General features: G+C 30.7%; 2 protein-coding genes across 6 annotated transcripts; one reads left to right on the top strand and one right to left on the bottom strand.

Moving 5' to 3' along the window:
- The first annotated feature begins 4,022 nt into the window (after positions 1 to 4,022).
- LOC115967732 (inorganic phosphate transporter 1-1-like) lies at positions 4,023 to 6,945 on the top strand. 2 transcript variants are annotated; one of them, XM_031086860.1, is made up of 2 exons: positions 4,023 to 4,059; positions 4,992 to 6,945. In XM_031086860.1, exon 2 carries the CDS (start codon positions 5,048 to 5,050, stop codon positions 6,686 to 6,688), a length of 1,641 nt encoding a protein of 546 aa, XP_030942720.1. In that variant the 5' UTR covers positions 4,023 to 4,059; positions 4,992 to 5,047; the 3' UTR covers positions 6,689 to 6,945. The 2 variants fall into 2 exon arrangements, with proteins under 2 accessions (XP_030942720.1, XP_030942721.1); XM_031086861.1 differs by lacking the exon at positions 4,023 to 4,059 and adding an exon at positions 4,720 to 4,796.
- Positions 6,946 to 9,513: 2,568 nt separating this feature from the next.
- Positions 9,514 to 13,874, bottom strand: LOC115969465. Of its 4 annotated transcripts, none has more exons than XM_031089124.1 (8): positions 13,595 to 13,874; positions 12,614 to 12,970; positions 12,384 to 12,446; positions 11,859 to 11,996; positions 11,654 to 11,725; positions 11,135 to 11,224; positions 10,279 to 10,448; positions 9,514 to 9,935 (listed from the first exon to the last, which is right to left on the bottom strand). In XM_031089124.1, the coding sequence occupies exons 2-8, from the start codon at positions 12,635 to 12,637 to the stop codon at positions 9,797 to 9,799; spliced, it is 696 nt and encodes a 231-aa protein (XP_030944984.1). In that variant the 5' UTR covers positions 12,638 to 12,970; positions 13,595 to 13,874; the 3' UTR covers positions 9,514 to 9,796. The 4 variants fall into 4 exon arrangements, with proteins under 4 accessions (XP_030944984.1, XP_030944985.1, XP_030944986.1 ...); XM_031089125.1 differs by having other exon boundaries at positions 12,614 to 12,766; XM_031089126.1 differs by having other exon boundaries at positions 12,614 to 12,752.
- Between the last annotated feature and the right edge of the window lie 163 nt (positions 13,875 to 14,037).

The following is a 14,037-nucleotide window of genomic DNA, read 5'->3' as shown; positions in this document are numbered from 1 at the left end:
ATTTTTTAGTATTTTAAAATTATAGAAATTACTTTTTAAATTGTTGGACAAATACAAAAAAAAAAAAAAAAAAAAAAAGGATGGAAATGACATGGCTACTGACGTGGCTCAACATGAGCGTAGCAACATTAAATGCTACGCTTTAGCTTTTAGTATCATATAGATATAGATTAAAACTATACTCTTTATTTTCTATCTATGAAATCCAAATATAGTAACAGACAATACAAAACAAAACATTGCCAAACCAAAAAAGAAAAAAAAGAGCTTAATTGTTTCACATGTACTAAATCAATAAAATGCATTCCAATTTTTTAGACACGAACAATTTTAATGGTTAAAATGCAATTATGTATAGAAAAATTGTAAACATGAATATAAAGAAAAAGGCTAAAAATTGAAAAGTGAAAAAAAAAAAAAAAAAAAAAAAAAAAAAAACCCACACAAAACACTGTATTACAACATTGTAAAAATAAATCTAGCACAAACCATAAAATAAGGAGAGAGAGAGAGAGAGAGAGAGGATTGATTGTTGAATTTAAGGCAATTGAGATTTAATGGTGAAGTCATTAATAGGAGAAACATTAGCAATTTGTTTGGTGGGAAGATGATTTTTCTTTTTTCTTTTTTTTTTTTTTTGAGAAGAGGAATATGATGAATTGAGAGAGAGATATAGATAAGAAGTGGGTTTTATGATGGAGATAGGGGTGGGATTTATTTTATATTTTTTTAGTATTTTTAAATTGATAGAAATTATTTTTAAATTGTTGGACAAATACAAAAAATATATGATGGAAATGACATGGTTGCTGACGTCACTCAACATGGGTGTAGCAATATTAAATGCTACGCTTTAGTTTTTAATATTATGTATAGATATAGATTACATGCCTGCCATTTAGAATGAAGCCACAATTCAAGAAACAAATGTTACAAACATACAAAGGTATCCTAAACCGCACTTTGCAATAATCAAATTGTAATAGATGCAGTAATCCCTCACCGTGTTATGATTAGATATGCTTTAAGAGGAACAAATGTTATGACACTAATTTGTAGTAAATCTTTTTTTCCCTTACAATAACTAAGGGGATTTGAAGTGATGAACTCAGTTTCTCATCATGGGAAGAACTTAATAGTTTTATTGAAGCTTTTGGCAATTTGAAATAATATTTATTATTTATACTTCTCTATAATATATTATTATTATTATTATTATTATTATAGTTAATTGTAAGAGTGTGCACCTAATCCACCAACCTAACGAAACTAGCCCAACCCAAACCGACTTAATGAGTTGGTTTTCATGGGAGTTAGGTTGATAGTTTTTCTAACCCAGCTTACTTAACCCAACTCACTATATATATATATATATATGTGGGCTGGGTTCAAATAATACTGGTGTAACTCTAAATAATGTTATACTACTCAATATTTTTTAATTAGATGAGAATATTGACAAATCTACCGTTAGATTATATTATCTTTGTATATTCTTTATGCTTGTAAAATTTCAAAATGATCAAAAATTAATATCCATGTCATCAATCAATTGTTAAAATTCAATTTTTTGTAGTTTAAAATAATGCATAAAAGATGAGTTTATGGATCAAATGGTAAATAGTATCCGATTGATATGAAAATTGGCATACATGTTAAAAACATACAGAATATGTAATTCAATAATTAGATTTTCAAAATATTAATTCAATAACAAATTATTGTGTGGTGTAACATTACTTAGAGTTACACTAAGTGTAACTTGAATCCAACTATATATATTAGTTTATTTTATTATCTTTATTTTCATTTTTCAGTAAGACTTATTTTGATTGTTTGAAAATTAGTTTTGATAATTTTAGAAATTTGGAATATAATTTAAGTATATTATGTGAATTATAATAGTTTATTGAAAATAAATACTGAAATAGTTTACAGAATTCCTAATTTGTTTATAAGATATGAAACATGTATAAAAGTGCACGACTCAAGGACCCTACCTAACCCTTACCCAACTCAAACAATGTGGGTTTGATTGGGTTGTAAAATATTTCTTATTAAAAACAACCCTCCAACTCAACCCATGCGTGCCCCTAGTTAATTAAGTTTTACATTTTTTTTTTTTTTTTTTTTTTTTTGAGAAACAGTTTTACATCCTTAAACATCATCGATCCACACACATCCTTAGAGGGGATTGATATCCCGTGCAATACCACTTGGTTATAGCAGAGTGCAATTCTCTCAACAATTTTTACTTTTGAGTAGTGTTTATTAGTTTTACACACATGTTAAGTCATTTTTTCAATTGCTTTTTTGTGTTTGTGTAAAAGTGTGTGCATTAATGTGTATGCAACAAGTTTTTACCTTTACTTTTTTATTCTTTTTCAAATTTATTTATTCAAAGGATTACCTCCAAAGATACAAAAGCAACTTTCAATCCAAATCTTTCAAAACTATGAGAAAATCTAAAGATACAAAAGTTTTGACAAAAAATTTGACACCAATTGATGAGGCAAATTGTTAGTGGTATATATATATATATATTAGTGATAGGTCTAAATAAGAATCAATGAAAACTTACTAACTCAACGTGCGTGAATAGGTAGCATCACTCCAAAACTAGGGCACCATGCAATCACGGTCTCCTTATAGCTAGTCTACAATTCCTTATGCTAACTTCTTTTTTTCTTTTTTTTCTTTTTTTTTGTTAAAAGAATAAGTTTTTCATGGGTCAGGAACGTTGTCATGTATGTATAACACCATAACTATAACTGCACCTAGTTCAGGAGATAGTAATTTACTATTAGTGAACTTGATTTTCAGCTGAGTTTATCTAAATTTTTAAAGAAAAAGATATTATTATATTTGGTGGAAATCTCAATATTGTTATCAATTTTATAATAATAGATTAATTTGGAATTTGCCTTGAAGTTTTTTCCTTCAAAGAGCAAGAGAATGTTTTTTTAAATACATTATATTGTATTTTTGTGTGTGATTGATATATTTAGGTTTTGTTCATTATGATAATGATATCTACAATGATAATTTTTTAATCATCTTGATTTACTATGACATTCTATTTGGAAGAAGGAAGATTTGAACCCTAAGTTACAAGGTTCTGCGAATCTATAATAGAATATCATAGTAAATCAAGATGCTTCAAATTGTAATACATTGATCAAATAATTGACTCGCAATCATAAATGTATCATATATATATATAGTCAAATACATATTATTTCGGTGCAAATACTTAAAAGGATTTGGTGCATGGGATACATGTTGGAAAGAACGAAGTAGAGGTTGCCTTAATTCGAAACCTAAATCAAGAATAGTCATGTCTAAGCACACATTCTAAAAATTACTTATTTGAAAGAATCAAAATTCAGATGAAATATCTCAAATTCAAACCCAAATTAGCCTTCAAATATGGCCCCTGTTGAACCAAAACCAATTATCACAAATCAAAATTTCATAAAAAAATTTCTGGAGAAGCAAAAGTTTCCCCGTCAGCATGATCCAGTGAAATCTTTCCATTCTCATGATCTTATATATTCATATATTCTAATGCAAATCATCAGTTTTTTTTTTTTTTTTTTTTTACTGATTCTAAGTATTTTTCAACCATGATGAACTGGCAAGTTTAAACAACATAACTAATGATCATTCAACAAAGCTTTCCACAGTTTCAACAACTCCTCGTAATTCATTAATGACCACTCCAATTTCTTTGAGAATACGATAATGACAATTAATTATAAAAAATAAAACCAAATTAAAAAGATAAGGGTAATAGTCTTATATAGATATATATTAGAAGATCATATAGATACGTATATAGTTAGATTAACCCCACTTAGCCGGTGTCCATGTATTAAGACTCCCATTAGGAATGAGATTTTATTGGCCGTGGATGTCTCCAAATCATGTTTGTATGCAGTGCAAACTCCTTCATATAAAGGAGGTGCCAACTTACTCTTCTATATATATGTATAAACCTATTTGTGTTACCGTAAACTATTCTTTTGTTTCTACAAACACTTCTTTCTCATCCTCAAGGTACGTAAATTCTTTCTCTCTTTAGTTTTCATCGCTTTCTTTCTTTAGTTTTTGTATTTCTTCTCTTTAATAGTAGTTTCTGTATGTGTATGTTTTTCCTTTAATAGTATGTGTGAGTATATTTCTTGGTACTTATGCAAAATCTTTAAAGATGCCTTCATATTCTATTAAATTCTCTCACAACCATCTTTACTTTTTTACTATTTTCAAATTAATTTTGTTTTCAAGGATTTAGATTCAAAGTTATGTAAGCAACTTTCAATCCAAACCTTTCAAAACTTTTTCTATTAATGAATTAAAATTAAAGCTGGTGACTTTATTTCATAAAGTCTTTTTTTTTTTTTTAATATTCTTAAGTAGAATGATATGATTAAAAAATGCAAAATTATATTTATAACTGTGTTAATTACATGGAAACCTAATTCAATTTTAATTAGGAGATAAGTTCAATTAGAATTAGGAGAAGAAGCTACAAATCAAACAGAAACCTAATTCAATTAGAATTAGGAGACAAAAGTTACCACATAGAATAGATATCTAATTCAATTAAAATTAGTAGTTATAGTGCCCTTATATAAATAAAGGGCAGGCTGCAGGTTTATTTGGCCGGTGAAATATAGAGAATAGCGTAGATAGGTGAGTTTACATATATTTCTAGAGAAAAAAATATTTTTATATTTGATGTGGATCTCAAGTTGAATATAGATTTGAAAAGATGCTATTGATTTTGTAATTGGGTAAATTCCTTGCCTATCACTTGTAATATTATGCCTACCCTAATTTTTACATTATTAATGAATAAACTTGAAAATACATGGGCAACGATCGATTGGTGTACCAATTTTCGTAGAGCATTTATTTTCTATATAGTTTGTATCTTTCTTTTCTTTGGTCGATAGATAGCTGTTGATATCTTTCTTTTCTTTATGCAGGAAAATTTTCAGCGACTGTTAACAGAGGACACCAAAACTTGTGAAGATTTCTAGCAATGGCTAGAGAACAACTAGGAGTTCTCAAGGCACTGGACGCTGCGAAGACCCAATGGTACCATTTTACGGCAATTCTGGTTGCTGGAATGGGTTTCTTTACTGATGCATATGATCTTTTTTGCATATCCCTGGTAACCAAGTTACTTGGCCGCATATACTACACAGTTCCAGGTTCATTAAAGCCTGGAACATTGCCTCCCAACGTAGCAAATGCTGTGAATGGTGTTGCATTTTGTGGCACCTTAGCTGGACAGCTCTTCTTTGGTTGGCTTGGTGACAAGTTAGGCCGCAAAAGGGTGTATGGAATAACCCTTATTCTCATGGTTGTGTGCGCCTTAGCCTCAGGGCTGTCCTTTGGTCACTCGGCAAAGGGTGTCATGGCCACATTGTGTTTCTTCCGATTCTGGCTTGGCTTTGGTATTGGCGGCGATTATCCCCTTTCAGCTACAATCATGTCTGAATACGCAAATAAAAAGACTCGTGGGGCATTCATTGCTGCAGTTTTTGCTATGCAAGGATTTGGAAATTTGACTGGTGGGATTGTTGCTTTGATAGTTTCAAGTGCCTTTGATCATGCATACAAGGGTCCTGCATATGATATTAATCCTGCAGCCTCATTGCCACCGCAAGCTGATTATGTCTGGCGGATAATTTTAATGTTTGGAGCTATCCCTGCTGCTCTCACTTACTACTGGCGTATGAAAATGCCTGAGACTGCTCGTTATACTGCCTTGGTTGCCAAGGATGCAAAACTGGCCGCACAAGACATGTCTAAGGTATTACAAGTGGATCTGCATGCCGAATCTGAACAAGTCAGGGCAGATATAGGGAGTCCCGCTCAAGAGACAAGCAAGAATTCCTTTGGCTTGTTCTCCAAGCAATTCATGAAACGCCACGGGCGTCACTTGGTTGGAACCACTGTTTGTTGGTTCTTGTTGGACATTGCCTTCTATAGCCAAAATCTTTTCCAGAAGGATATCTTTAGCGCAATTGGTTGGATTCCAGCGGCACCAACAATGAGTGCCCTCAAAGAGGCTTTTACAGTTGCAAGAGCTCAAACACTAATAGTTTTGTGTGGTCTTATTCCTGGGTATTGGTTTACAGTGGCTTTCATTGATTATTTGGGACGGCGCACAATCCAAATTGTGGGGTTCTTTTTCATGACTGTCTTTATGTTTGCTCTTGCTATCCCTTACCATCACTGGACTCAAAGTGAAAACCGAATAGGGTTTGTTGTCATGTACTCCCTTACCTTCTTCTTTGCAAATTTTGGACCCAATGCAACCACATTTATTATACCAGCAGAAATATTTCCTGCAAGGCTTAGGTCCACATGTCATGGAATATCAGCAGCAGCTGGAAAGGCTGGTGCAATTGTTGGGGCATTTGGATTTTTGTATGCTGCACAAAGCACCAACCCGGCCAAAACTGATGCAGGTTACCCAACAGGTATTGGAATGAGGAATTCACTTATTGCGCTTGGGTGCATCAACTTCTTTGGAATGTTGTTTACCTTCTTGGTGCCAGAATCCAAGGGAAAATCGTTGGAGGAATTGACAGGAGAGATTGATGAGGAGGAAAATGTACAGACAGTGGAGCTACATGTCTCCACTAGTACTAGTAGGACCTTCCCAGTTTGATTTGGTCAGCTTAATAGCTTATTTATCACAAAAAGTTCATGGAGCTATGTAAAATTTTTTATTGGATATTTGCTTTGTATTCAAATTAGTTTGCAGTAGGTTAATAGCTTATTTATGACAAATAGTTCATACAGTTATGTATAAGCAATGGTGGTTTTTAATTTTCCATTTGATATTTGCTTTGTGAGCTATTAGTAGCTCTCAAATTAATAAATCAATCTAGTGTTCTTTTGATAATTTATAAAATAATGACACATATAAAGTTGGCAAATTATAGGTAGTTAGTTGTTATTGATTTTAATTTAAACCTATCACTTCTTCCCCACCAATAACAACTCATAACAACCTACCACATAGGATTTATTATGAAAATATTGTGAAAATGTTGTGAACTTAATATTTCTCTTTTAAGTATTCCATAAATTTCTTTTCTACTTTATTTTTATTTAATTTCTTTTTCTTTTTCTTTAAGTTTTTTCATCTAGTTTTTCTTTCATTGGGTAACCTAAAAAGCATGTTTTCATTTTTTAGAATAACCTAAAAGACATTAAAATGTGTTGAATATGTGTATTGTAGTACCTTAATAAATTACAAATGCTATTATAATACACGACTAAAAGATTTTTAAAAAATTCCAAATGTGTTTCATTTGAGATCTAACTATATATCTTATTTTTTTTTTTTTTGAGAAACTAACTATATATCTTATTGGTTTCTCAAAAAAAAAAAAAAAAAAAAAAAACTATATATCTTATTTTCTAATTATATTATTATATATATCAAATTGTATTACCTTAAAAAACAAAGAGTCATTCTTTACTATAAGAATGACCTTTATTTTCCCCAAAAAAAAAAAAAAAAAAAAAATTAGGTTTTAATTTATTAATTGTTATCCATAAATCACAATAACCATTCAAATAATAATTACATTCTTGCTCACCTATATATATGAGCAAACCATAACCTGTACAAAAATATATTCAATGATGTGTCTTCCTTTCATTTTTCTAAACTTATTTTTATTATGTCAAATTGAATTCATTGTTTTTGCAAAAGCTATGTTTACATGTATGTCATATATTTGATGGCCAATTTCAATGATTTATTGTCAAAATTTTGTTTGAATAATATGATAAATTATGTTATATATATATATATATATATATATATCTTTGGTTATTCTTTAAAATAATGGTAGTTTATTAAGTTAAGATTTTTCTTTTGGCCATTCACAAAATGAACCTTAACCAATAAAATTTTTACTTTCAAATACGTAAAAAAAAATTAATTTTTTTTTTTTTTCCTAAACACCTATTTCTTATCTCTCTTTTATCTCTCTAAATTTTCAAGCTTTCTTCTTTATTAATTAATTTCATCCATATCTACATAAAAATCCAAAAAGTTTTGACTAAGCAAATGGACATTAAATTCAAAAACAGATTATCGAGATAAATGCAGATCTTATTTTATTTATTATTAAAAAATTTTACTTTTATCGTTTTGAATTATGCATACAATTTAATCTAAAATTTCTTCAACACATCCATTCAATTTGTATTTTTTTATCCATTATAATAAATATTACTATTGCACACTTGATTTCAACTTTCCACTCAATTTATATTTTGAAAATATATATATCTATATATTCTATTTTTTCTATTTCAACATAATTCTTTTAAAATCTTGATTTAATTATGTAAATATCAAATAATTACTATAAATAAAATTTTGTGTGTGTATGAGAATATAAGTGAAAGTTTTATATATCTAATTATCTACATGTCCGCCGAAAAAAAAAAAATTTAAAAACCTAAAAATCTTATCTTTAATTCATTTTCTTTTGAGTTATTACATATTATATTCCATGGGACGACAATGGTGAAACCAGTTAATTTCTTCTCGTAAATGCTTTTCATAGTCCAAATAAAAAAATAATAATAATACAATGACATGAAAATATAAAATCTAACTTTTTTAGTAGTTCAAGTAAAAAAGAAATAATAAAATGAAGCTAGAAATATGTAATTAATCTTAAATGGGAAATATGAGACTGCATATATACAATGATGACACATCTACTTTTCTCAAAGCATATGAAAATGACACATGATAAAATCCTTATAATCAATTTTTATTTCAGATATATAATTAGGGAAAAAATGACTACACTACTCTTAGTGTCTTTCTATTTTGTTTACATAATAACTAAAGATTACAATTATTACAATGAAATTTTTTTTTATGCATCGATATTTGGGGAATCTAAATCATGAATGTCTCTATTGGAAGTTACAAGATTTTTAGTAAAACTTATTGAAATATTGGAGAAAACTAATGATAAGTTACATCATGTGAGAATTTAGCTAGTTCTTCATAAAGCTATGTAATTATGCAATAATGGTTTAAATTTATTTGTTTATTTACTTTGGATATTTGTTTTGGATGCAAATTAGTTTGTAGTAGAAAATTGCTATTGGTTTGCAAGAAGTTATAATGTCTAGCCAATAATTAAAGCAATTAAAGCTTCAAGAAGCTACGAATTATTCTTCAAACAATGTGTGATTGTTGTCATTTTGTCTAAAAGCATATTACATTAAGGTCACTTATGCTGCAATTAAACTAATTACATCACAATTCCATTTGAGAATACTAAATGTGTACATTTTGTCTTCATCATCAAGCAAAAAAGATCAAGAGTGGAAGATTGAAATAAGCATCTGGCAATTGAAGAGGTCGTCTATCTATAATTTTAGCCACATGACTTTTTTAATCATCATGTTACTTGTTTAAAAAATATATATAAATAGTCATAAAATCATCACTTAATGGGTTAAATAACATACATAAATAGTCATAATCAATTAATCATCACTAAATGAATTGGAAAAAAGTTTGGAGCTAAACTTCATTTAAGTTGAATTATTTTGATACTGATTCTCCCCCACCCAAAAGTAAAATTAATGAAAGAAGGGGAGGATATTTGAAATAAGATTAGACAAGTATGAACATGCACATACCTATTTCCTCATAAACAAAACGCACAAGACATTAACAAGTATTCAGCAGGATGTAAACTTGGTAAGGAATTATCAAATGATGATGCTCTTAGAAAACTAAACTGTGAATCCCTTGACTAGAACTTACATGAATGCAACCTTTGACAGCAGCACGACGGCAAAAAGCCTGTGGTAGTTCCCCATGGCCATAAATTGGATACATAAAAGCCCCAAGTGCATTTGGAAACCTGAGAGGGACAAGAACCATAAAAGAACATACTTGTGGTACCTTGCTTCTTAAAATAAAAACCAACTAACATTCTTGATTCAAGGATGCAAACAAGAAACATAATGCTCTAGTGATACAGTCAAGAAAGTAAAGCCCCAAAACCATCCATTATCCAAACAAAGATTACATTCACCTGATGAACCTATTCACACCATTTTAACAAGAAACATATATGTAATGGTTTCTTTCATATGCAGACTACTATTGATTGATGAAATTAATGTCCATATAAACTTACACATACAAAGAGGCAGTCCAATCAAGTTTTATACCTTGGGCTTATTTGTAGTGAAAAGACCTACCACTGTTGTTTCTTGGGTTTTAGCTGAAGGATAGGGCCCCTGATCTTTTGTAACAGAATCACTTGACAATTAGTATTCTCTCTACCCAACTTTACTACCATTTCAACCCCTTGATTGTTGTTCAGGAACTCCTCAAGTTTAGATGGAAGATTCCCATCAAGTTGTTTTGTCTGTTAGTAGAGCAAACATTAAAAAGAAGCAAGTTGTTAGGGAAACCAATCCACATCTGAAATAACAAACCAGTATACCTCAATGACAGAACTGCTATAATCATCTTTGTGCACAAAATGAGAAGAAAAATGTGGGTAGAACACAGGTACTCATATGATCACAGAGGTTAAACATTGTCACATATAAAGCAATTTGATAAATGTAATACATAGAAAAATAATTCATCTTTTCCCAGTTGTTAACCAACTAGACGAGACCAATTTTTAATGATAAGCTTAGATCCTATCCACATCTTTTTAAAATTTACCAAAAATATATGGTGCATACCATATCAAATATGAAAGTACTTAGTTTTAGATAGTCATTATAGTTTGGATCTTTCTAGCAGCACTGATAGCAGTTGACCTATCGGAGTGCCAGTCCATCAGAAACTTACACTTTTTTAGTTATAATGAATGAAGTGAACCCCAGGACAAAGACATGTTACCCCTCCTTTTACTAAACCATTTTAAGTGGGCTGCTGGGTTCTTAAGGCATTCATTATAAAAATTCTATAGTAATTTTTAACTATAGAATTTTGAAACCAATAAACTATTTTACCCAACACCTTTAACAGCATGCATCATAATTTATTAGGATTATTTTGAGTTTCATTCAAGTGGAATACCTCCAAAACTTATCTTACACTGTTTGGAAAGCTTGAACAATTCAGTATGGAAAGATCCCTCCACATCAATCCTTTCATATGTATGAGCACCAGAATAATCTTGTTGATCTTAAAGACAAATGATTCAATTAGAAAATAATAATTTCACAGCTGTTAAGTAGATCATAATGGCTTTGAACCAAGTTTACAAACAAGTGAACACCTTATTATACAGTTTAAATCTCCAAGTAATAGAACATGGTATTAACACTTGACACTTAATCCAAATTTCAAATTCCACAAAAATCAAATACATTACACATGATCTATTCACAATTAACATTTTCCTGATATACCTGTATAAAGTTCATTGGACATAAGTCGTAACTTTAACATAGCAAATCAAATCAGATCTATTTGGTAGGGCTCCAAGCAAGCAAAGGGAATCAATAAATAGCAAACAAAACCAAATTTAGTTCCCTACAAGTACTCAAATCTCTATTTATTACTAGAGTTGCATGATGTTTCAACATCTTTTGCTAATAAGAATTTACCAACCTCATTTGCCAGTAGCACAAGACCTTTCCTGCAGAATTCCGCAATGTCACGCTGGTTCTCCTCACCAGGAACCTGCAGGTACAACAGAAAAATCATATAATGCACAGGGACAAAAATAGACACATAGCAATGCATTCTCTTTTATGTGAACTTTAGGTACTTTGCTAGACAAATCTCTACTTCTTCAAACCTACTAATAGCACACCTGGCCTGTAGGGTTTCTGGGATTTATAACATTTAAAGCCCCAACTATGATGCCTTGGGACTTGGCAGCCCCAAATTGCTTCTTAAGTGAAGAGACTTCCAATCCCCATCCTGTTGCTTCATTGAGATAGTAAGGAGCCTGAAATGACCATACTTCAAGATTGAATGAGAATTCAAAAAAGAATAAATCAAATTTCCATTTTCCAACTTCCAAGTTACCAAGTCAGCTCAGTGTTAAATCTATGCTGAAAAAAAAAAAAAAAAAAAAAAAAAGTCTTTTCACTTAGTAGTTGAATACAACCAATCTTGAGCTTCTGAATAAAGTGCTACAAATTAGAAGCATACTAGTTTGCCACCATGGAGATCAATTGAAGCAGAGTATAAATGGTACTGAGGAATGGGACATAGTATTTCATCATTTTCTGATCTTATCAGTAATTGCATCATCATATTTATAAATGTATCAATTGGAAATGGAAAATACTGGCAGTTATAGAAACAAAAAGAAAGTGAAGTCAAAATTTACAGCTGGGCTTGCTCCATCTGTCAAGAAGATATCATTTGGATCAGCTAAGAAAACCATCACGAGCTTCAATACCAGCCGCAATCGTATCACATAAGAATAACCCAAAAAATATCATTTTTATTTCCTACAATAAAACAGAGCTACCAAACACTTTATTTAAATGAGAAGCAGCAATAAATATGGATTCAACAATCAGACAAAACGAATCAGAAGTTAAGAGAAAAATATACCAAATATGATATTTTGAGAGGCATTATCTTCCTCACTTTCCTTTGGGAGTAAATGCGTAGAGGTTATGCTCATTTTGTTCCTCAGCTAAATCCTTGACCTTCCTGATGGGATTTTCTCTTTGAGATTGATCTTCATTACCTACCATAAATAATCTATCCATATTGTATAAGTTAATCTTTTGGCAAAATGATTAAAATCTAAAAGGCTTTGTCTATGATCTGAATCATGTGTGACAAACAAATGAAGATTGTTTTGTGATTTAATCATAGATTACACTAGGAGATGAGCTAGATATGACATTGTTAATGATTTTTGGAAGTCCAGCTACAAAAGCCTTTGTGTATACTCCAAATTTCCTACAGAGAAAGAGTACTCTTTAACACAAGTTTCAAATGTATAAATTATAAATTTGTAGCAACTTCTTGATATCACATAGTCCGATCCTTTCAAAATTAGGGAACTCAAAAAACTCTAATTTATACTCCATAACACAAAAAACCAATAAAAATGGTTATGGAAACCTATATGATAGCTGATTTTCAATAATTAACATACACATAGAATTTTCAAAATCATCTTCAAACTCTTAGATAAAATACTGGAAAACAAAAAATAACAAACATAGCACCACCAGAAACCTCATAGATCCAACCCATACTTAAATTGATACTATTGTTATACCACACCATTAACACTTAGAAACTCTTTTTTAAGCATTTCTTCAATATAAAATGTTCAAGCCTCTTAGATCCAACCCATACTTCAGATTCTAAAGGACATGTAATCCAAACCCTAGCCCCCAAATTATACCAAAGGACATGTAATCCAAATCCTATAGCCCCCAAATTATACCAATGGCGAGGAAGAGAAATATCTACCGATGGAGAGAGAGAACACGAGAGAGAATACCAAAAATTGTTTGGATAGTTCTGCTATGTAATTTCCATAATTTCTCGGGAAACAAACAAAGAAAGACAGACCTGTAATCGGAAAATCGGGTGGCGAAGAGTGCTCAGTCTATCAACCGCTCGCTCGTCGTCGAAGATGAGATATCTGACCACCGCAAATCAACCCGTCGGAGATGAGATGAGCTCCGATCTTTGAGTTTTCTGAGATGAGCTCAAATCGATTTTGAGAGAATTTTCTGAGATAGCTCCGATTTTGAGAGAATTTTCTGATTGTGGGGCGAGAACAAAAATGAGCTTTCCTTTTGTATTTTAATTTTGGACTTTTATTTCAAGGGTTGGATATTTTGAGATATCTTTTTTCGAAGGTTGTGATAGGATGCGTTGATAAATGTTTAAATTTTAGCGCTGGAGCGTAGACACTAGACCGCCTAATTTAAATAGAATATTCCACGGGTTTTATAGGTATATTTCGAGGGTTTTAATGACCCTCGGAATAAAGCTAATCAAACTTCTAC

This window comes from Quercus lobata, chromosome 11 (assembly GCF_001633185.2).
Source record: "Quercus lobata isolate SW786 chromosome 11, ValleyOak3.0 Primary Assembly, whole genome shotgun sequence".
NCBI classification, from domain to species: domain Eukaryota; kingdom Viridiplantae; phylum Streptophyta; class Magnoliopsida; order Fagales; family Fagaceae; genus Quercus; species Quercus lobata.
Note: the sequence above shows the minus strand (reverse complement) of the source record. Positions and strands in the feature narration are given on the sequence as shown.